The sequence below is a fragment of the Chrysochloris asiatica genome, unplaced genomic scaffold (genome assembly GCF_000296735.1).
Source record: "Chrysochloris asiatica unplaced genomic scaffold, ChrAsi1.0 scaffold00097, whole genome shotgun sequence".
In the NCBI taxonomy this organism is placed as follows: domain Eukaryota; kingdom Metazoa; phylum Chordata; class Mammalia; order Afrosoricida; family Chrysochloridae; genus Chrysochloris; species Chrysochloris asiatica.
Window position 1 is genome coordinate 8,190,357 of NW_006408615.1, and position 22,176 is coordinate 8,212,532.

The 22,176-nt window shown below is 47.1% G+C and overlaps 1 protein-coding gene and 1 pseudogene across 1 annotated transcript in view; both read left to right on the top strand.

Annotated features, from left to right (window-relative positions):
* EFCAB6 (EF-hand calcium binding domain 6) overlaps nt 1–22,176 on the top strand; it is a 322,393-nt gene that overhangs the window by 242,649 nt on the left and 57,568 nt on the right. Inside the window, 3 exon segments of the mRNA XM_006866905.1 lie at nt 5,926–6,081; nt 13,415–13,610; nt 20,048–20,239. Of these exon segments, the coding sequence (XP_006866967.1) occupies nt 5,926–6,081; nt 13,415–13,610; nt 20,048–20,239 (544 nt within the window).
* Nucleotides 15,338–16,068, top strand: LOC102834062 (annotated as a pseudogene).

A 22,176-nucleotide genomic window follows, 5' to 3' on the forward strand; every position in this document is an offset into this window, starting at 1 on the left:
GGTGGATGGGTTGGTGCTCAAGAAGCCCCAAAGGAAATAAGAACTCTGAGGACACAGACATGGGGCTCAAGAGAAAGCATCTCAGGCACACCCCGAATGGCATCTTCAACCACTATCACAAAGCCCGAAGGCAGAGGATGGAGTTTGACAAAGTTCAAGCAAAATTGCCAACACAACTGTATCAATCAAACCCTAATGAGAAAGTGTGTTTCATGTTTACCAGGCGGGCTTGGCCTCATTACCCACTCGTGTCTTTGCACTTCCGAGGAACACGGGTCGTGGAGACACACCTTGAATCCTTGTGTTCTTCATGGCACCTTGGCCCTGCCTCCTCCGCTGCTTCCTATTGCTGTGAGCCTGGCTCCTCACCAGGCCCAGGTCCCTCCTCCATGTCTGGATCATCTTGGCAACCTGAGAGCAGTGAACCACCGTCCTGACTTCCTGAAAGTGTCACTGGATCTGCCCTGATGTTTCCCCCTCCTCATTTGTGCTAATGGGACTTGCATCCTTCCACTGAAGTCGCTGCCATTTCATATTTGCCTCTGGAGTCCAAGAAGGTACTTTGTTTTGAGTGCCCTCGGTGCATATTAAGGAGCCCTGGTGGTGTGATTGTTAAGCACTCAACTGCCAACTGAAAGGTTGGTGGTTCAGACTCACCCAGTGGCTCTGCAGGAGAAAGACCCAGCAGTGTACTCCCATAAGGTGACAGCCAACCTAGAAAGCTCTGTGGGGCAACCGGCTCTGCCACATGGTGTCGCTGGGACTCAGACTCAACTTCACAGCACGGCCCCCAGCAGGAACAACGCAGGTCCACCTCAGCTCAGGTCCACCTCAGGTCCCCAGGCGACACAAAATGAGCCCTAGTGCCACTGTAGGGCAAACACCGGACTGCTAACCTCAAGGTCACTACTTCAAACCCACGAGCCACACAAAACTGAGACTTTATGCTCCCGTAACTAGTTACAACCTCAGAAATCCTACATAGGATCACTGTGAGTTGGAATCGACTCAACGTCAGCTGCTGGGTGGGTAACAAAAACGGTTGTTCTAACCTACCCAGAGGTGCCTAGGAAGAAAAGCCTGGCAATCTTTCTGTAACGAACACCCAATGGAACATTTCTATTCTGACACACAAGGTGTCGCCCTAAACTGGAATCGCTCTGCAGCAATGGGTCTTGTTTACTTTTTTTTAAAGTTTTCGTTGTGAATTGAGTGAGAATTTATAGGACTTATCATCAGTTTTACATTCAACAAATCATATGCTTTGTTTCATTATAATAATTATAATTCCCTCCATGTACCATCAGTTAATAGTATTTCTCTATTCATTTTAGCTCTTTTTTTTTTTTAGCACACAGGCGTATATAATAATTTAAACCACTGAAGGGCATATTCTACAAGCCTGCCTCCTGGCCGTTAGCTCTCAGTCCCTCTGTTTCCATGTGTCTAGAGTCCTCAGCTGCTCCCTCTCTCCATGTCCCCAGCTCTGCCTCCATCTCTGGTGTTGCTGCTTCTTTGGATAGGGTCCTGCATTCCACTTGTACTCTTCTCCCTTTATGGTCCTAGGGTTCTCTGTTTCTGGACTATACAATTAACTACTCCCCCATTTTTGTTATAAAACTTTTGCCTTTACAATTGTGACAGTCACAATTAGTCATGATAACAATTACTATTGCATCATTAGAATCTTATCCCCATCTCTTTGTACCAGACCCATCTAGACAAGATGAAAACTATCCAATGGGGACTCTATCTTCCCCCACACATGCTTAAACTAAACTCCCTCTTGAAAACTTGTAAGCCAGTCACTTCATACCTTTATCACCCCCTCATTTTAGGTAACCCATGTCTAAGTTGCCTGTCCCTATCTACCCTGTGTACAGAGGGGATATCATTGATACTTGATGTGAAGACTCCTTCCCTCTCAGTTGGTATTTTGAGCTACTACCTCCATGAGTATAGGTCAAGTTCATCAAATTGTAGCAATTTACCCTCGTTTCCTTTATCAAAAATTGTTTTCTTTTTTATCTTCCTCTAGTCGAGTTCTGATTATCAAGCCATCGAGGGTTGGTCAGATGGGTACTGTCTGCAAGTTCGGGCATTCTTGTGCGTCTCCCCTCCACATCACCTGGATCTGTTTACTTTTTTAAATATCTATTTTCCATACTTTACGTTTTTTGCTTGAGTCTGAGTTAAAGATTCAGAATCTAAACAATAATTGTGAACTGGCCACAGAACAGGCGCCCGACTAAAACACAAAAGCGCTCTGTGATCAGGGGCTTATCGGTGTCAGGCCGGGGAGACCCGTCGATGTCCGGGTGAGAACCAGATATTGGCACAAAGCAGCAGCAGGCTTGCCGCCGTGCGTCTGACATCAGCTAACGGTGCTGCATCAGGCTGGCAGTGCCGTGTGGTCCGTACGCAAAACCCTCATTTTCTGTGTAAGGATATTTGCTCTGCACGCCAACTGCTAGCAACTGAGAGACCCTTCCAAGAAACGCTACACACCACAATTTTCTAAAAACATAGGTTTCCGATAGTGCTTCTGTTTTTTGTTTTTTTGTATTTTGTTGTTGTTTTACATCTTCATTTATTCATACTTAAGACTCGTTGGTGATGGTATTATGTGCCATTGAGTCGGTTTTGACTCGCAGCATCCCTCTATGGGGAGCAGACAGCCTCATCTTGCTTCAGTGGAGGGTTTGATGGGCTCAGCCAACCTTGTGGTTCACAGTCCAATGTTCCTCTTGTCCCTTGAATGTAAACCTGTAAGGGAATTCAAAATGTGGCTGCTGCTGGTTGGTGCACAGGTCCAGACGGTCGATGCGACTTGTTTGTACTAAGGTGGCTAATGCAGAAGAGCCCATCCCGAACTGGTGGTGAGGAAGAGAAGGCAGATCATTCACCAAACTACAAAGTCCAGGCAGACCCGGCAGCGAGCGCTGATTGAGGGCCATACCACCGCAGTAAAACCAACATCACAGCAAAGACGTCCCTCCAAAGTTTGGGTTTCCATGCATATAAATGTTACGTTGACACTAGGTTGTAACCTGTGAACATTATGAAAACTTGTGAGAGTGACATCAGATGGATCTTGACTGAAAGCAGAGAATACCAGAAAGATGTTTACCTGTGCTTTATTGATTCTGCAAAGGCTTTCGATTGTGTGGATCATGACAAGCTAGGGTCAACATTGCAAAGTATGAGTATTCCAGAACAGTTCATTGTGCTCATGATGAACCTGTACATAGACCAAGAGGCAGTTTGAACAGAACAAGGGAATACTGAATGGTTTAAAATTAGGAAAGGTGTGTGCCAGGGTTGTATTCTTTCACCATATGTATTCAACCTGTATGCTGAGCAAATAATCCGAGAAGCTGGGTTCTATGAAGAAAAACGTGGCATCAGGATTGGAGGAAGACTCATTAACAACCTGCGATATGCAGATGATATAACCTTGCTTGCTGAAAGCAAAGAGGACTTAAAATACTTACTGATGGAGATCAAAGACACCAGCCTTCAGCATGCGTTGCACTTCAATGTAAAGAAAACACAAATCTCCACCAATGGACCAATAAAGAACATCAAGATAAATGGAGAAAAGATTGAAGCGGCCTAAGACTTCATTTTGCTCATATCAGCCATCAACACTCATGGAAGCAGCAGTCAGGGACTCATTAGGCAAATCTTCTGCCCAAGACCTCGTTAACTGGTCAAGAGCAAAGATGTCAGTTTGAGGACTGAGGTGTGCCGGACATCTTTGCTCTTGGTATTCTTAATAATCTCATATGCATGTGGAAGTTGGACAATTCATAAATAAATACCATAGAAGAATTGATGCATTTGAGTTATGGTTTTTGGAAAAGAATATTTAAACGTACCATGGACTACAAGAACAACAAACCAATCTGTATTGGAAGGAGTACAGCTAAAATGCTCCTTAGAAACCAGGATGTTCAGACTTAGTCTCTCCTACTATAGACATATTATCAGCAGGGACCAGTCCCAGGAGAAGGACGTCATGTGCCCATTCCAAAGAGGGGAACCAATGGAATGTGGACAATCATCAAACAAGATCATTAGTGTTACATGCAAGTGAAATTCTGCTGAAGAGAATTCAAAACCAGTTGCAGCAGAGGCAGGGACCACAGCGGAAACCTTGCAGCCTGTCTACCTCCTTAAAGGGACAGCATAGTATCTGCGTCTGGGTCCAGTCCCACCTCTTTTCTGTCTATAAAACAGGAATGGTCATTCTCCCTGATAGGGTTGTTGAGGAAACCAAAGGCAAGGACCTCCAAGTTTATCACCTGGTGACTTCGCTTCGTGCTCATCAAAGTGATTGCTGTGGTTGGCTGTGACTCACAGTGACCATTGTTGTAACAGAATGAGACATGACCAATCATCTTGGCTGTTGTTTCCATCCTATTGAGGGCTGTCTTCATTGTCACCCACCCTCTACTCTACCAAAGATGATGTCATCGTCATTGATTGGTTTTTCTGGATGATGTGAACAAGATAAACGAGCCAGACTCTCAGCACCCTTCCATCCTCGCAGGATTTGGGTTGTATTGTAACTAAGATAGTTTTGCTCATACTTTTGGCGCTCCACGCATATTCTGTATTCTTTGCCAGCACCATAATTCGATGGCACCCAGTCTTGTTCTGTCTTCCTGATAATAGTCCTTGAGGAACAGTCAGCCTGGTAGAAGGAAGAGGTCCTGAACCCCCACAGCTAGCATTGCCTGCCTGTTTGCTCACTCACGGCACCCCCACTCTGGGACCTAGGCCTGGGTACTGGCCGTCTGCTGGGCCCCGGATATCCTCCCTGGATAGCCATCTGGGTCTGGCTGCTCTATCTCCTAGTCTCTGCTCCCGTATCACTTCCCAGTGAGGCCCCTGAACTTACTTAGTATAGCAACCACTACCTCTTCCGTCATTCCCAAGCCCCCCTAACTGGAGTTTTCAGTGATTTATGGGCAGGGTCATCAGTTCAAACCCACCAGCCGTTCTTCTAGGAAAGATGAGGCTGTCTGACCCTGGAACAGTCGACAGTCTCAGAACCCCAGAGGAGCAGTTCTGCTCTGTCCTGGAGAGTCACTGTAGTGGGCTTGGTGGGGGCTGTGGTGGTTTAGTGGTAGAATTCTCACCTTCCATGGGAAAGACCCAAGTTCGATTCCTTTACTTGCGTGCAGCCCCCTCCCATCTGTCAGCAGTGCCTTGAGTGTTGCTAGGATGCTGAGCAGGTTTCAGCAGAGCTTCCCAACTAAGAGACTAGCAACAAAGGCCTGGTGATCTACTGCTGGAAATCCATCCGTGAAAACACAAATAACCGCAGTAGTCCCAATGGTATGGAGTCATAGGGATGGCTTAGGACTGGGCCACCCTTCAGGCCATTGTGCACCGGGCCTCCAGGTGTGGGAGCCAGCCTTCCAGCAGCTCACACTCACCCCCTATAGTAGGTACAATGTGTTCCTTCCTGTCTTCTGTTTGTGGCCTGTCTGCCCCCGCCAAAGGCAACTGCCTCTAGCCCTGAGACTTGTGTCTCGGTGGTCCACTCACGTGTGCCAGAACCTGGAGCAGGACCTGACATGTGACAGACCAAATGGGAACTTTCACAGATCTGCACTCTGGCTTCATTTTCACATCCACAGGACACTTCTTAAAGTCCCACCGCCAGTAACAAGGCGATGTGCTCTCACTAATGAGAGTAATACTGAGGCGGGAATGCCCCAGGCTGCTCCTTGTTTCCTAGATACATCTTCAGGTAAACATTACAGCGGAGCTACACAGTGGCTTCAAAATCAGTTCTCAGACGAACCGTCAAATCATCACTTTGGAATGCTTGCAAGACACTTGCTGTAAAGAAATGATTGTGTTTTCCTCATTGTGGTGGTGTGTCTAAAATGCTCTCTCTGTCTCTCTCAGGGACAAGCTTAAGGATCGTTTTCAAGAGATCAGCAAAGCACTCACCAAACTAGACAAATCCAAAAACGGCTGTATATCCATGAGCAAGCTGCAGAAGGTGTTACAAGACTGTGGGTGTTTTCTTACAGAAGAGGAGCTGGCTGCACTCCTAACCAGGTTCTTCTAACTGCGTTAAATTTCCTTCTTGCAAGTCCCTGGGTACCACATGAGGCTAAAAGTTGACCACTAACCAAAAGGTGGGAGGTGTGAACCCGCCCAGAGCCACCTCAGAAATCAGACCCAGCCTTGGAAACCCCATGGAGCAGTTCTCTGCACTTTCAGGGTCCCTGTGAGTGGGAATCGCCTCACTCTTAATTAACTTCTACAACCAACGTGCCTCTCTCACACTGCTTAAACGTGGGGCAAGTTGCTTATGTTTCCTATTTTATATATCCCCTCCCAAACGACCCTTGGACCCTGAGATACCCTCCACATATCCCTTCTTTGCTACGTGGTCATGAGTGTAAGCCAACCAACTGCAGCCCTGCAGATGCATCCCTTTACCTGCTACTGTGTCTGAGCGGCCACGGAGCACTGTTTCTTCAACGGAAGTGGCTCATGCGCTCTTCCGGGGGCCAGTCCCTGCCCTGCCACTGCCCTGATAGAAGTCAGCGGCTTCCAGCTCTTAATGGGCGTACTGACCCCCCCAACCCCCTGATTGATTCCTAAATGCAGAGTTTACATTACTGCTTCTTGGTTTATGACCTTGGAGGCTTCGTCTATGCCTTCCTGCTGGGATTTAGCTCTTTCTCACCTGTCACACCCCACCCACACCTCTACCACACACGGTAACAGATGCCAGCTCCTCTCCATGGGTTCCCCCAGATCACTGCATCTTGCGTGCATATGTGTGTGAAAAGCTACATAAAACATACACCACGTCAACCATTTCTGCCTGGACAGCTCAGTGACACCAGTTACGTGTTTCAGACTCCTGGTGAGGCATTGTGGGATCAGCACTGGGCTTTGAAGCACAGGGTCAGCAGTTCAAACCCAGCAGCTGCTCCTCAGAGCCCCTATACAGAGTCACTATGAGTCGGAACCGAGTGGATAGCACCTAACAACCTAGTTACGTTCTTTAAGTTGTGCCGACTTCCTTGGTAACCTTTCCCAGACAATTCCACCATCATTCACACCGACTCACTGCTCTTAGGCCTCTCTTCTTCTCTTTGAGCTGTTGTTGTCAATTCGATCCCATACAGATAATTCTCTAAAGGAGGCTGATGCTTACTCTAGGCATTCTTTTCCAATAAGACAAGACTATTATTTGGCTCAAAGATGATCTCAGGGGATAGTTTCAGTTCAAGATTCAGAGATTTCTCCAGGGTGTTAATTTCAAGGGATCGTCCAGCGTCAATGACTCCAGAAAGTCTGGATTCCATGAGAATCGGAAACTCTCTTTTGCCTTTTTCCCATTTTAATTACAATTCTTCTATGGAATCCTTGATCTAAATGTTGAGTGTTGGGAGTTGGGTACCATCCATTTCTCTGGTCTCACAGACTCATTGCATCTTAGTTTTGTTTTCATTAATATTCACGGTTCATTGTGATTGGTGGTTACTCTTCCTTTCCTATATAGCACTTTGCTCTCCCTGGAGTTCAGACTTACTTTTTCTGCTAGCTTAGTTTCCTATGCAATTAAACCTGGAAATTTCCCTAGTGATCTCCCTTTCCTGGGTGTTCAGACATATCAGCAGTTCGGCTGGCTTCATCTTCTTGACGATGGCCCTTTTCCTGGTCTTCACTTCTCATGATCATACATCTATCTACCCACTGCCATCAAGCTGACTCCAACCTATAGCAGAGACAGCCTCATCTTTATCCTGAGGAATGACTGGTGGGTTTAAACTGCCAAACTTGCAGTTAGCAGCTCAATGCTTACCCACAGAAAGTTATACAATAAATTTCTACCAAGGCTCTGTATATGGTGAGTGTATGTATATGTTGTTGTTGTTAAGTGCCATGGAGTCGGTTCCGACCCATAGCGACCCTGGTATAGGGTTTCCAAGGAGCGGCTAGTGAGCTTGAACCACCGACTTTGCAGTTCAAACGGCTTTGCAGTCTGGCGCATTAACCCACAGCGCCACACCAGGACTCCATTTATGTATGTAGGTATAAATGTTTCTAAATGTACACACACACGGTATTGCTATTGTTAAGCGCCATCGAGTTGGTTCTGACTCAGTGATCATTTGCACGACAGTGAAGAATATCTCCCAATGAGGTATGTTGACGTCCTAACCCCCAGTTCCTGTAACCCCCAGGACCTTGTTTGGAAACAGAATCTTTGAAAATGTTATCAGTTAACCAAAGTCGAGTACTTCATAGTATAACATAAGTCATGGCCTTGTAATGAGTTACATTTGAAGTTCATACAGAGGAGACAGGGAGGGACTGTAACCTTAAGCCAAGCAATGCCAGGGATTCCCAGCAGCTGGGGGAGACAAGACAGGGTCTTGGCCCCTGACCCTTGTGCTGACGACCGAGATTCAGACCTACTACCTCCAGAGTTGTGAGCCATTACATTTCTACTTACAAAGCCGTCTTTTGGAGTGTTTTGTTACAGCGGCCCTAGAAAACTAATAGAAACCTCGAAGAATTCTTTATTTCAACTGCAGAATTGCACTTGGTTCTGTTTATTTATACTTTCTACTGCTGTAGGATGGTGTGGCACTGTAGGAAAAGCAGTGGACTGCTAACCACAAGGTTGGTAGTTCAGACCCACCAGCTGCCCTACGGAAACCCTACGCAGGGTTGCTATGAGTCAGAACAAACTTGACGGCACTTAACAACAACAATCTTGTCTATGGTATTCCCTGTTTGTGCTTACGTTTTTCTCCCGGCTTCCTATACTTCTTTATCCAGTGTTTCCTGTAGCTCACTGAGCAGGTTTAAGGCTCCTTTGACTAGTGAGTCCAATGCCTGTATTTCCTCAGGAATCATCTCTGTCAAATTCTTTCTGTTTCTTTCCTGAGACTGGACCATGACCCCACCCTTCTATTGCTTTGGTGTTTTTGTTGTTGTTGTGGAGAATTGAGTATTTTCAGTATTATAATGTGGTCAGTGGAAATCAGATCCTCTCCCTCCTAGGGGACGTTGCCGATCCATTGTTCAGTAACTTTTCAAAACCATTTTGCACAGTGTGTTTGCCTTGTGTGTGGTCACTGACATTTCTGTTCCGTAGTCTCTGCTATCAGCCAGTGACCGAACAAAGGTTTCATTAGGGGTCTGGCTCCAAACAGGAAAGCAGAATGGTACTCTGTGTCACTCTGTCTCCTGGTGGAGACCACCAGGAAAGTCGCTGCAGCCGGAGAGGGACAAACCACAGCCATACTTCAGGGAGCTGTGAGATCCCTCCTGTCTTTCGAGAAGGTCCCTACTGCGCTCTCTAGCACCTGTCAGCCAGGCCAGGAACGCGGGCGGCTTTCGTCATCGTCACAGCAAGGTTGTCAAATGGATGCTGGTGACTAGTTGGCACCTGCCGCTCTCTTACCTAAGCTCAGCAGCCTCTCTTTCAGAAAGCCTTTCCCTGGCTGTTCAGTCAGGTTCCAGAGTTCTGAAACCGTTTACCTATGATTTTCCCAGTCAGTAGTTGTTTCGGTGGAAGGGGTCCGACCCCTAGAACTTCCTACTCTGCTGTCATGTGATGCCGTTTCCACAGATTGAGGCTAAGGTGTGACAGCCACGAAACCACACATCTTTACGATGGCCAGTAGCGTTCAGGTCCTGAGTGGAAACTCGCTTGTCTCCTCAGTGACACTGTCCCTGAGCCACGAGCCTTCTTGTCACATAGATTTAGTCTCTGTGGATTTCATCATTTGATGCAAAGAATGCCAGATTGTAAATTTCATTGAGTAGGTGTGTGTTTGTTTCCTTGAGCTTTATATCCCTTTTTATCTTATTTGCCCTAATTTTACCTTGTCAAAGAAAAAGCAATCCAGCAGGAAACCCTTTATCTGAGAAGACAGTTGCATTCAAGGATGGGGATTGGTCCAACCTGGAGATTTTCAAGCACCTCAGAGTTAAGGCAGAAACAGGCATTCTCTTGTATTGACCATCCAGTCGGTCCTGACTCATAGCAACCCGGTATAGGGTTTCTGAGGAGCGGGTCGTGGAGTTGAACCACAGACCTTCCTACAGCATCACCCCAGGGCTCCTTTTATAGGGAAGAGTAAGCAGAAGTTTGGGGAGTAGGATGAGTGGGTGACCAGACCGTTGGAGCAGGAAAGCCCTTTGCTGTGGTCCACTGACCTTGGGGTAGGGTAGGGGCATTGTTGTTGTTGTTATGCGCCGTGGAGTCGGTTCCGACCCATAGTGACCCTGTACAGGGTTTCCGAGGGTGTAAATCTTTACGGGAGTAGAAAGCCTTATCTTTCTCCCGTGGAGCAGCTGGTAGTTTCGAACCGCTGACCTTAAGGTTCGCAGCCCGATTCGTAACCACTACGCTACCAGAGCTTCTTAGGGTAGGGGCGTTAAGGAGGAGATATTCTACATTGTGATGCCTGCTCAGGCTGATTTCAGGACTTGGACTCAGAGACTCAGGGAATGGAAAGAAACTTAACTGAAATTGGGTCCAGTAAAGCTACTAAGTGTTTTGGCCTGAGTGGCCACTGGGTGCAAACAGTTGAATTAATGTACGAGGTCAAGAAAGTAAATTTGCAATGCCTATGTCTGATCTTGAGATAGGCAAACCACGGGGTCACCCATGAATGTGACCTCAGTCATCTGAGAAAGGGTGGCTCTTTGCAGCAAGCTCTTTCCAGGGGCACAGTAGGTGGGGGACCCCTTTACCCACAGTTTTCCTGGGCTCCAGTGCAGCCCAGCCTTGGCAGCCCTCAGGCGTCTCCACACTCCGTCCCACTTCCTGTTCTGCTGGATTTGTCTCCTGGACCCCCATCCTCCTGTTCTATAACTGCCACCCTAAGAGCATCCTGAGCTACCATTACTAGTCCCTTTATTATTTCTTAATTACATTCTTATTTAGCTGGAATACTTCCTGAAGTCATTTCCTAAGAAAGGATGCATGGGAAGGAAGTTTCCTGAGCTCTTGTTTTTCGGAATTTTTCAAGTTTTCCCTTACACTGGTTGTTAGTTTGAGCCAAGAATCTGAGGGAGAAAATCATTTTCCCTTAAAATTTTGATACCATTGCTCTATTGCATTTAAGCCGCAAGAAGTCCATTGCCCCACTGTGCGTGCGCGCGCGTGTGTGTGGAAAGGAAGAGCCATTTGCCTCTCACATGCCTGTTTGTTCTTTTCCCTTAAACAGGGTCTATTTTCAGGCGAACAGGAATTCATGTACTTTCAATGAATAAATCATGGGGAAAATAGCAGGGGATAAATAATTAACTAAATGCTTATTAGAGAATCTTGTTAAAACATAGTTAGACTTGATACTTTCATAAACAACAAAAGGACCATGAATTTTTGTTGCCCACCCTTCAATGGGGGTGATCAGCTTACTTACAAATTGAAGCTTTAATAAGGATCCATTTGCTCAGTTGCTTGTTTCTTCTCAAAGACCTCTTGATGATAAACATCTCTGTCATTTGTAATTACGTGTCGATTATTCTTCTTCTAGATCCAAAATAGACTTTTTCTAAATAATACTGAAGGCAATTAGCATATGCATTTGATTTCATTACTAAATTTTAACACCAAGTTGGCAGTTTCTCCTGCTGATGAACCAGTGTTGATTATCTCTCTCCTGCGCCTTGAACGTTTTAGCCAATCGGCGCGGTGGCTGCAGAAGGCTGTTGTGCAGCTGTGGGTTGGAAAAGTACAGTTCTTGGCTCGTTGTCTTTGGAGACTTCTCCATCCGGCTCACCAACTTTTCAAGCTGTTCTTTGATACTTGAACTCAATCTTGCTGAAAGAAAGTCTAAGTGTTAAAGTTACAGAAATATGAACTTCAAATGCAATGAAGCTTAGTTCTGAATGATTTTACACGTTTCGTAAATACGCTCTCTGTGCTTAGGAAAGTTTGAGCTTTCTCATCTCACTTTTTGATCCTGTGTCAGAGTTCAGGACAAGAGGGTCTCTATTTCTACATGGACGTACATCCTCGCCGAGTTAAAGATCCAAATGGAATTTTTACTTTTGTAATTAGTATATACCCATGTAGCTATGTTGTTTGTTGTGGTTCGTTGCCATGGAGTTGATTCCAACTCCTGGCAACCCCACCCGTGTAGAGGGGCACTGCTCCACAGGGTTTTGAAAGCTGATGTTTCAGAAACAGGTCACCAGGCCTGCCTTCCTAGATGCCTCTGAGCAAGTATGACCCCGGGCTTCAGGTTGATTTATTCTGATTCAGCTCCTGGATGAGAAGTGGCTGTTCCAACCCAGAGATTGTGAATCAGAGTCACATTGTAAGCTCCCCGGGAGATTGTATCGTAAACCCCTGTTAAAATGATTCGTATCATGGGTGGAAAAGCAAATTCTCAGCAGGGGATCAAACCGGAAAGAACCGGTTCTGGGTCCTGGTATGAATGGCAACCTTTTGGCAAGTGGACAAGCCTCAAGCCCATTTGTCGTTGTCATTGTGACTGCTGTTACTAGGTGCTGTGGAGTCGCCTCTGACTAAGAGACCCTGTTCCTGTCATGAAGTGCAGTTGAATCAGTTCCAACTCCTAGTGAACCCGTAGAGGGTTTCTGAGGAGCGTCTCGTGGGTTTGAGCTGCTGGCCTTGTAGTTAGTGGCCCAGTGCTGGTCCTACAGCGCCACCCCAGGACTCCAGCCACCAGATACATACATAGTTCTATAGGGTTTATAAAAGTATCTTCTGCAGGCTTTCAGTTTGACGATGTAGTTTCAACCAGTCTTTAAAAAGAACTGAATAGACATTTTACTCAGTCCCTTTTATACTTTTTGCTGCCTTTGACATATTCCCTTCCTTTCAAATCCTACTGCCATGTCTGGGATCCAGGTCCTTACTAGCTGAGGCCTCGATGACCACCGGAACTTCCTGTCTAGGCTCCACGCTTCCTATGTGCCCACCGCTTGCCCTCAGTCTCACCTCCAGACCATCTTGGATGCCAGATTTCTCCCCCAGTCTGCCACTCTGCAGATGGCGCATTCCTCCCGGAGCTCCTTCACCGGCCCCGGCCATTCCCTTACCAACTTTGTGTTCTCCAAAGCTGGGGGGTGCTGTTGTGAGCATTCATGTTCCAGGTCTCTGGGCAGGAAGTCTATGGCCCTCCGTTCAATAGCGGCCCCACACCCCACCTCTCATGACCCTGGTCTTCTTTCCTTCTATTGCAGTGTTCTTGTGGGCCTAAGTTCACAGCTAATTGTATTCATACACCTGCTGCGCAAGAAAGAGTGGCCTCTACGCATTCCTATTCCCCTCATTGCTCCGCGTTCAGCAGCTGTTTGTTGAGTGAGTAAGTGATGGAGTGTGTGTCTGTGTGTTTTTAATTGAAGTTCTTTTCTTTCTTTTGGGGCTTCGCCTAAGTTTGGGAGTCAGCTGGCAAGATAAGTCTGTCAATTACCTTGACTTCTTGAAAGCGGTGGACAGCAGTGCGTCAGCCAGCCCTCCGCCGCCGGAGAAAGAAGAGAGTGTCCCCATCAGCTTTGCGGCACTCAGTCCAGAGGATGTGGTGAAGAAGGTCCAGGAGGTGGTCAACTCCTCCCACCAGGCGTTGTCGAAGGTGCGGCCCACCTGGAGTGTTTAGGGGCTCATTCTAAAGAGGTCGCGGAGAAGAGTCAGTGGGAGCACCTAGTGGGTCAGGTGGAAGGCCACAGCTGGTTCTCACTGCCTCGTCTGTCAACACCCTGGCTTATGTTTTCTGGTTCCACTGGTCCCCGGGGCTCCCCGTAGGAATGGTTGCTGAAATGCCCACAAGGGAGCAGGTGTGAAGTGACTTCAGACCTCCCTCCCGAAGCACTTTCTACTCAGCGGGCTTCGGTAATTCACTGTGATGACCACGTAGCACTCCGACGCCATCCTCACAGTTACGAGGTTCATTAGGGACGTTAACAGGTTAGAATTCACTGTCAGAGATGCTTAGGGCACAGCGGTCCCACGTAGGACAGCCTCTCTCTGGCTTTCGGCCCCATGACCTGGCCTCTGCCCTGCTCCAGCAACGTTTGAGGGAACTGCCCACAGAACACACCACTCAACCATAAGCCTCAGCCTGAAGGCGTTCAGCTCTGGCTCCGTGGGTCAACAAACCTAGCTCCCCACTTAAGTGCGTGGAGGCACCCCACTCTACAAACAAGCTTCCCACCCAGACACTCAGCTTGACTGGGAAGCCCACCACTCTAGCTCTTGGTCTTGCTGCTGTTTGGATCTCCTCTGTCCCTCTGTCCCTCCTCTGGTGTCATGGCTTTCTGTCACCGGTTGGAGGAGGTTCAGTGCACAGAGATCTCAGTCCAAAGGTCTTTGTCCACTCGTGACTCCTTCTTTAGTGAAATTCCCCCATCGTGCTTCTGAGATGGCCCTTTTTATACCCTGCTGACCATCACTGACAACACAAACACGTACTTCACTAGCATCTTCCCTCCCCTTCTCAAACTTAGAGCCGTCAGGAACTAGCTGTTGGGTGGGAGTTACAGAGACTGGCTAGGAGAGGCATGGGAATGTGGTGGCTTTATAGGATAAGCTCTGGGTCGTGAACCAGAAGGTTGGTGGTTTGAGCCCACCAGCTGCTCCATGGAAGAAAATAAGACTTTCTGTTCCTGTAAAGATTTGCAGCCTCAGAAACCCTATACGGGGTTGCTAGGAGTCAAAACCCACTCCATGGCACACCACAGCAGAAGAGACATTTTGTGTGCGCTGCACGTAAATTGGATGATAAAGAGGGTCAGGAAGAGGCCAGGGTAGCCTCCCCTCCACCTTGCTGGAGATGAAACGTGAGCCCATTTGTTTTCTTGTTTTTGTAAGAAGCTACTGAGTCTCCTGAGTTTTAAATATTAGCACATTGTTTAGATTTTTCAAAAGCGCTGTTCAGACCAAACAAATGTGCTTGCAGTATGGCTTCACCCTCTTCTAACCTCAGCATTTCTTAAGCTGAAAGAACTGAAGAAAAAATTCAAGCCTCGACTTGGACTATTGAAGGATTCTATTGAACGATGTCAAAAGCATCAAAAGAAGATGGAAGGAATACACAGAGTCACTGCACCCAAAAGAACAAGTTGAGGTTCAGCCATTTAAAGGAGGGATCACAGGTGCTGGGAGGGAGGCTAGTGCACATCCTGTTAACCACTGCAAGGCACTGCTATCCCAAGCAGTAAGCTCACATCTCCTGAGACTGCAGCTGTGCTCACTGTTTCTTCTTTCATCTATCTCCCTTCCCACAGGAATCCCCTTCCCTTCCCTCCAGACCTTGAATGTGAACTTCTTACCTGAGGACTGCAAAGACTGACTAGTTTGTAAATGAAAAACCAAGAACCAAGGGAGTGTTCTCAAAGAACCAGACAGTCCAGTATTTCAGAGCTGCTCATTTCAGAAGGAAAGTAGGTCAAGCTTGAAAAACAACTACATTGATCCTCCTGGTAAAATTCAAACTTGGGAAACACAGGTATGACCAGGAAAGGACAGTCAGCCGATGGGGTGACAGTTATCCCACTTCTGGGAAGAACTCTTCACTATGAATGTGTGTGTCATCCTGGTGAAACATTTCCAACCACCAGTGGGAATCTACTGCTTGGGATTCCCCAAGGTCTCAGAGATGATAATCAAAGCCCAGAAACAGCTGCTCTTCCAGAACTCGAGGAAGAAACTGGTTATAAAGGTGACGTCGCTGAGTGCTCTCCAGTTGTATGTATGGATCCAGGTTTGTCAAATTGTGCTGTGTACATGGTGACGGTAATCATTATCGGAGGTGACGCAGAAAATATAAGACCTAAACCGAAGCTGGGGATGGAGAATGGGTGGCAGGAATTTTCTTACCAAACACTGACCTGCTGAAGAGACTTGATGCTCTGGTAGCAGAAGAGCGTCTCACAATGGCTGCCAGAGTCTCTTCCTGTGCTCTAGCATTGAAACCTGCGAACACTAAGCCATTTGAAGTCCCCTTCCTGAAATTTTCAGACCAAAATGGACACCGGCCATGTTTCTATAAACAGGCCTTTTTTACTCAAGACTTTGTATTCAGCATAATTTAACGCAGGTTTGAAATTGGCTTTTAACGCATGTGGCAGTATGGAACTGTAGTCACCTCACTGTAATGTTTTCAGCTCCAACTAACGTTCGTGAAAAAAGAACATAAAGTAGATATCGTTCCTCTAAATTTCCAAACAAAACCCCACAACTGTTAACTCTACTAATGAAAGTAGCCCACGACGCAAGATTATTTCTGTAGGAAAGTAGGCCTCCGTTCCTAATAAGGTCACATTCACCCCCACCCCAATAGACAATTCTGGAACTATGTATGAGGATAACTTTTTACTGCATTGATGTTTCAATCCAATTTGTTTTTGAATTTGAAGAATTTGCTGTGTACATTTCAGCGGGGCAGCAGAGTATATAAAAGTAATAAATAATATTCTTGATTAAAAAATAAATGAATAAGAAATAAAGGAAGTATTGTGTCATCAAGAACCAATGATGTCAAAAGAAGAACTTCAGGCTGTCCTGAGACATTGGGAAAAAAAACACAGTTAAGCAGAGAGTACCAGAAAGATGTTTACTTGTGTTTTATTAACTATGCAAAGCTCTATGTGGACCATAACAAACTGTGGACAGCATTGCAGAGAATGGATATTCCAGAACACTTACATTGTGTTCATGAGGAGCCTGAACATAGACCAAGAAGCGGTCGTTCAACCAGAACGTGGAGACACTGAATGATTTATGTGTCAGGATTGTGGTTTTCACCATATTTATTCAGTCTGTATGCTGAGCAAATAATCCGAGAAGCTGGATTAGATGAAGAAGAACGTGGCATCAGGATTGGTGGTAGACTCATTAATAGCCTGAGAGAAGAAGATGACACACCGTGCTTGTTGAAAGTGAAGAGGACTTGAAGCACTTACTGATGAAGATCAAAGACTAGAGTCTTCAGTATGGATTCCATCTCAGTGTAAAGAAACCAAAATTCCTCACAACAGGACCCCTAAGCAATATCATGATAAGCAGAGAAAGACTGAAGAGATCAGGGATTTAATTTCACTTGAATTTACAATCGATGCCCATGGAATTAGCAGTCAAGAAACCAAACAACGTACTGCATTGAGCAAACCAAACCACATACTGCTGCACAAGACCTCTCTTTAAAGTGTTCAAGAGCAAAGACGTGTCACTTTTAGGACTAAAGTGCACCTGATCTAAGCCATGGCGTTTTCAACCCACTCATTGTGTGTGTGAAGCTGGACAATGAATAAGGAAGAATGGAGACGAATTGATGCATCTGACTAGTGTTGTTGGAGAAGAATGTTGATTATACCATGGACTACCAGAAGAACAAATAAATCTGTCTTAAAAGAAAACAGCAAGAATGCTGTTTAGAATAGTGGATGGAGAGACTCTGTCACATGTGCTTTGGACATGGCATCGGGATGGACCAGTCCCATCATTCTGTGTAGAGGGTCAGCGAAAGAGAATGAACGACCTCAATGAGGATGGTCGATATAGTGGCTGCCACAATGGGCTCAAATGTTGTAAAGTACCATCAAGTCGGTTCTGACTCACAGCGACCCTGCATAGGGTTTCCAAGGAGCGACTGGTGGGTTTGAACTGCCAACCTTGCAGATCAAACAGACCTTGCCGTCCATTGCGTATCCTACAATGTCACACCAGACTCAACCATAGGAGACAGTATTCGGATGGTACAGGATCCGGCAGTGTTTTGTTCACTTGTACATGGGTTGATATGAGTGGGAACTGATGGACAGCCCCTAACAGCAGCCGCCTAAATTGGTGCCACTGAACAGCTATTGGGCTGAGGTGTTTCTCATACTAAGAAGATGCCTTCTAGGAGACCCAGGGGAACTTCGGGAGGAAGTATGGCTCTCACTTTTGGGAAAGGGTCCATAGGCAGTAAAATACCGTTAGAAGTCTTAAGCAAGAGAGTAAGAAGAGTCCTTTGTTCAGAGATTGCCATCAGAAAAGACGATGGAAAGACAGATAGGAACAGAACACAGACACATTTCTGTACCCCTGTGGAGATACACCTCAAACATAACGAACTTCTGCAATGGCACGACCACCTTATGTTTACGTAGACTGTGAGACTGCAGACCATTCTCAGGGCTTAAGTATCATGTGGACTCTCTCTTTATGTGGACACTCTCCATGTGTGGACTCTCCTCATATGGACACACTCTGCTCACGTGCACACTCTCTCCTTATGTGGACAGTCTCCTCACGTAGACATTCCACGCATGGACACTGTCTCATGTGGACACTGTCCACGTGTGGACACTCTCCTAACGTAGACACTCCTTACACAACAGGAAATGCTCAGCTCACTGGTCACTTCGCCCTTCTCTTTAGCATTGGTCTCTTACTCACTGCCATCCAGTGCAGGGTTTCCTGGCTGTGAATCTTTACAGAGCAGAAAGCCTTACCTTTTCCCATGGAGCAGCTGGTGGGTTTGACTTGCTGACCTAGTGCTTAATCCACAGCGCCACCGAGGCTTCTCGTGCCAGGGCCTGGGCGCCATATTTTCAAGTTGACTTAGTACAGCTTTCAACAAAATCTTGGGTCGTTAAGTTCATCTTTTTATAGCAAAGAAGCTGAAAGTCGGCGAGCTCCAGGGTGTGTGGTGGGCAGCAGAGCCAAGGTCCAAAGGTTACCTCCTGCCTGCCGGTCAGGGCTTCCTCCAGCAAACACAGTGGCCCGCGGCCACCACCTGGGGGTCATAAAGACTGGGAGCTGTACAGCTTTCCCGGGCTAATTTGGTTGCTTGTGGGCCCATGGGGTGTGCCTATTAGCCCGGCCTGAGAATTAGCCGAAACGGAACTTGGGTTTGCTGTTGGCAAGTACATTAAATTCTTACTTAAAAGAGAGTGAGATCTTTATCTTTGATACCGACTTGATACAGATTTCTCCATGCAATAAAAATGAATGATTTTGTTTGGACAGATGGGGGAAAAAATGTGCTTTCTTTTTATAGCTCATTTTTGCACTTTTTCAGTTTGACTACTGTTGCGGCCTCGTGCTGCCTGCCCTGGCAGCCCCAGCATGCAGCAGTAGGGAGGACTACACCCCCTCCCCACAATATGCAAGGCCGTGCGGGCTCTGGTGGAGGGTCCCGAAAGGCTGGCAGCCCTGGTGTAAACGCCTGGGTGGGAGTGCGTCATGACTTGTGCTCACGGTCCCTGAGGAAGCCAGGTTCCTCCTGGACATCATGTGTCTGGGATTATGGGATTATCCCTCGGCCATGATCTGCCTCCTGTTGCAAGGAATCTTGAAGGGGCTGAATGTCGTGGTCAGAGGCCTTGGATGAGTTACTTCTCTGCTTGGAACCTCTTTCCTTCTCTGTAAAAGGGGGTGATCAGAGCAGGGTAAAGCTGGGCTCATACAGCCGGCCATGGGACCAGAATCCTCCTCAGCCCCGTCCTCCCGGTATTCCACTAGGCCAGGCGAGGGCAGCTTTGCTCTAACACACAAAAGCTCTTATCCGGCGAGCAGCACTAACGTGTTGTCCTTGATGGAGCCCTGAGTGGTGGTGTGAAGTGCTGTCGAGACGATTCCGACTCTTAGCGACCCTGTATGGGGTCTCCAAGGAGCAACTGGTGGCTTTGAATGGCTGGCTGACCTTGTGATTCCCAGTCCAGTGCCAATGGAGCTCCTGGGAGGTGCAAACAGTTAAAGGAGCACTCAGCTGCTCACCAAAAGGTTGGCAGTTCGAGTCCACCAAAAGTCTTCTCAGAGGAAAGTCCTGGCCATCTACTTGCTGACCTCTGCCACTGAGAACCCTGTGGGGGCACAGTTCTCCCCGGACACACACGGAGTAGCCATGAGTTGAAACTGACTCATCGGCTGGTGGAACTGACTAGTCCTTCCAAGTAACTCACCAGCACAAGGCTTGGCGAACATCTGATGTCAGTTACGTTCAGTAGAAACGATACTTAAGGAAAAGTGTTTTTGAAGTGTTCTCTTGACAGTGCATCTGCCATCATTTCTCGTCTTCTCTTTCAGACCTTTTCAGAGCTGGATAAAGAGGACACTGGGTTTCTAAAGGCTGCAGACTTTGGACAAGTTCTGAAGGACTTCTGTTACCAATTGTCTGATAACCAGTATCACTATTTTTTGAGAAAACTAAGACTTCACCTAATCCCCCATATAAATTGGAAGTATTTTCTCCAGAGCTTCAGCTCTTTCCTCGAAGAGGTAAGGATGTGGGACAGCTCAGAAGTGTCTCCTTTGGGAAAAGAGAAGTCATTTTTTATGCATTTACTCATTTTTGGCAAAATGATCATCGATGAAAATATGTGAGATAAATTGACAGTCACCTCATGTAATTAGTGCCTTCGAAGGGAAATGCTGGAGTCCTGGCGTGACGCTGCAGGGTAAGCACTGGACTGCTAACTGCTAGATTGGCGGTTCAAACCCACCTGTTGTTGTTAAGTGCCGCCGTTGAGTCAGTTCTAACTCAGAGTGACCCTGTAAATGGCTTCTGAGGGGGACGGCTGGTGGGCTTGAACCAGCCACCTTGCAGTTAATAGTTAGGGTCACTATGAGCCAGAGCTAAGGCCACGGCACCGAACAACAAGTTGAAAGTTGCTGCCCGGGTCTACGGAGACGGTTAGTGAAGATGGATCCTTTATTTAGTGGGACATTACAATTTTATTTTCATTCCTAAGAAGTTTGGGGGCTAGGATAAGGGATCTTAGATTCCAGAGGTGATGCTGAGGCCCAAGAAGTGAAGACGCTGAGCCAACACCGCCTGGGCTAGGTAAACGTGGAGAGAGTGGGTTCCAGCAGCAGACCCCTGTGCAGCGGGAAGAAGGTTTCTGGGGGACGGGAGGGAAGCCAGAAGGAAGGCGGTATCCACCTTCTCCCCAGGACAGTCCCCTTGGCCACACCAGTGGTTTGTTCTTTGGTTATTTCTAGATCGCTAAGTGCAAACGGATCCACGTCAACAACCATAGCTACAGCTGCAACCCCTGTGTTTTTGGCCACTGTTGTGTTAGGGCAGCAAGCACAACAGGCTGTCCCCTCCACCGAGGAGGACGCAGGTCCAGTCACAGGCTTGTCCATGTGTAGTGCTGTAACATATCCCTGCTGTTGTGGTTGTCAAGTGCCCTTAAGTCAGTTCCAACTCTTAGCGACCCAATATGGGGTTTCTGAGGAAAGGCTTAAACCACTGACCTTCTGGTTAGCAGTCCAGTACTACACAATGTGCATAAATCTTAGATCATGTGGACACAATGCATTCTTAGACATGGCATTATCCGAGCAAATGGCATGGCATTCTGTAAGGCTCTGAGGTTAATCATGCTCACACTAGAGAGCTCTGGGTGGTGGTCTCCGGAGTGCCGGGTTAGCACAAACGGTTGAAAGATGAGCAGTTTGAACTCAGCAAGAGGTGCGAACTATGGGCTTCTGAAAAGTCACAGCCCTAAAAAAAAGTTCGATTCTGGGGTCACTGCTCTGCAGCAACCAACAGCCACTCAATCTGTGAGCTCAGCGAGTCTTTCTGACACCACATTTCTGTCCATGCAGGTACCAGGCGCCCTGGTGGTGCAGAGGCTAAGCACTTGGCTGACAACCCAAAGGTTGGCGGTTAGAATCCACCAGCTGCTCCTTGGGAGGAAAATGTATCGCTCGGTTCCTGTAAAGACGACAGTCTAGGAATCGCCACAGGGCAGTTCTGTGTCCTCCTCTATGGTTGCTATGAGTTGTAATCAACTCAACGGAAGTAGCTCTGTTATTCTGATTCATAGCCACTATCTATAGGACAGGGCAGAGCTGCTCCCTAGGATCTCGGAAGCTGTCAGTCTTTATAGAAGCAGCAGCCTCTGCTTTCTTCTACGGTTGTTGTTGCTGTTGTTGTCGAGTTGGTTCCGACTCAGAGCGACCCTGCAGAGGGTCTCCAAGAGCAGCTAGTGGGTTTGAACCACTGACTTTGCAGTTAGCCGTCTGGTGTTTCTCCTACAGCACCACACCAGGGTTCATTATTATTCTTAGCCTCGTTTTCATAAACGAGGATACAGAGACACAGAGATGTTGTGTAACTTGCCCACAGTCACTCAGCTGGTGAGTGGTAGAGTGAGTTTGCAAACCCAGGAAGTCTGGTCGCCGATTCAGACACCTGGGCCCCGTGC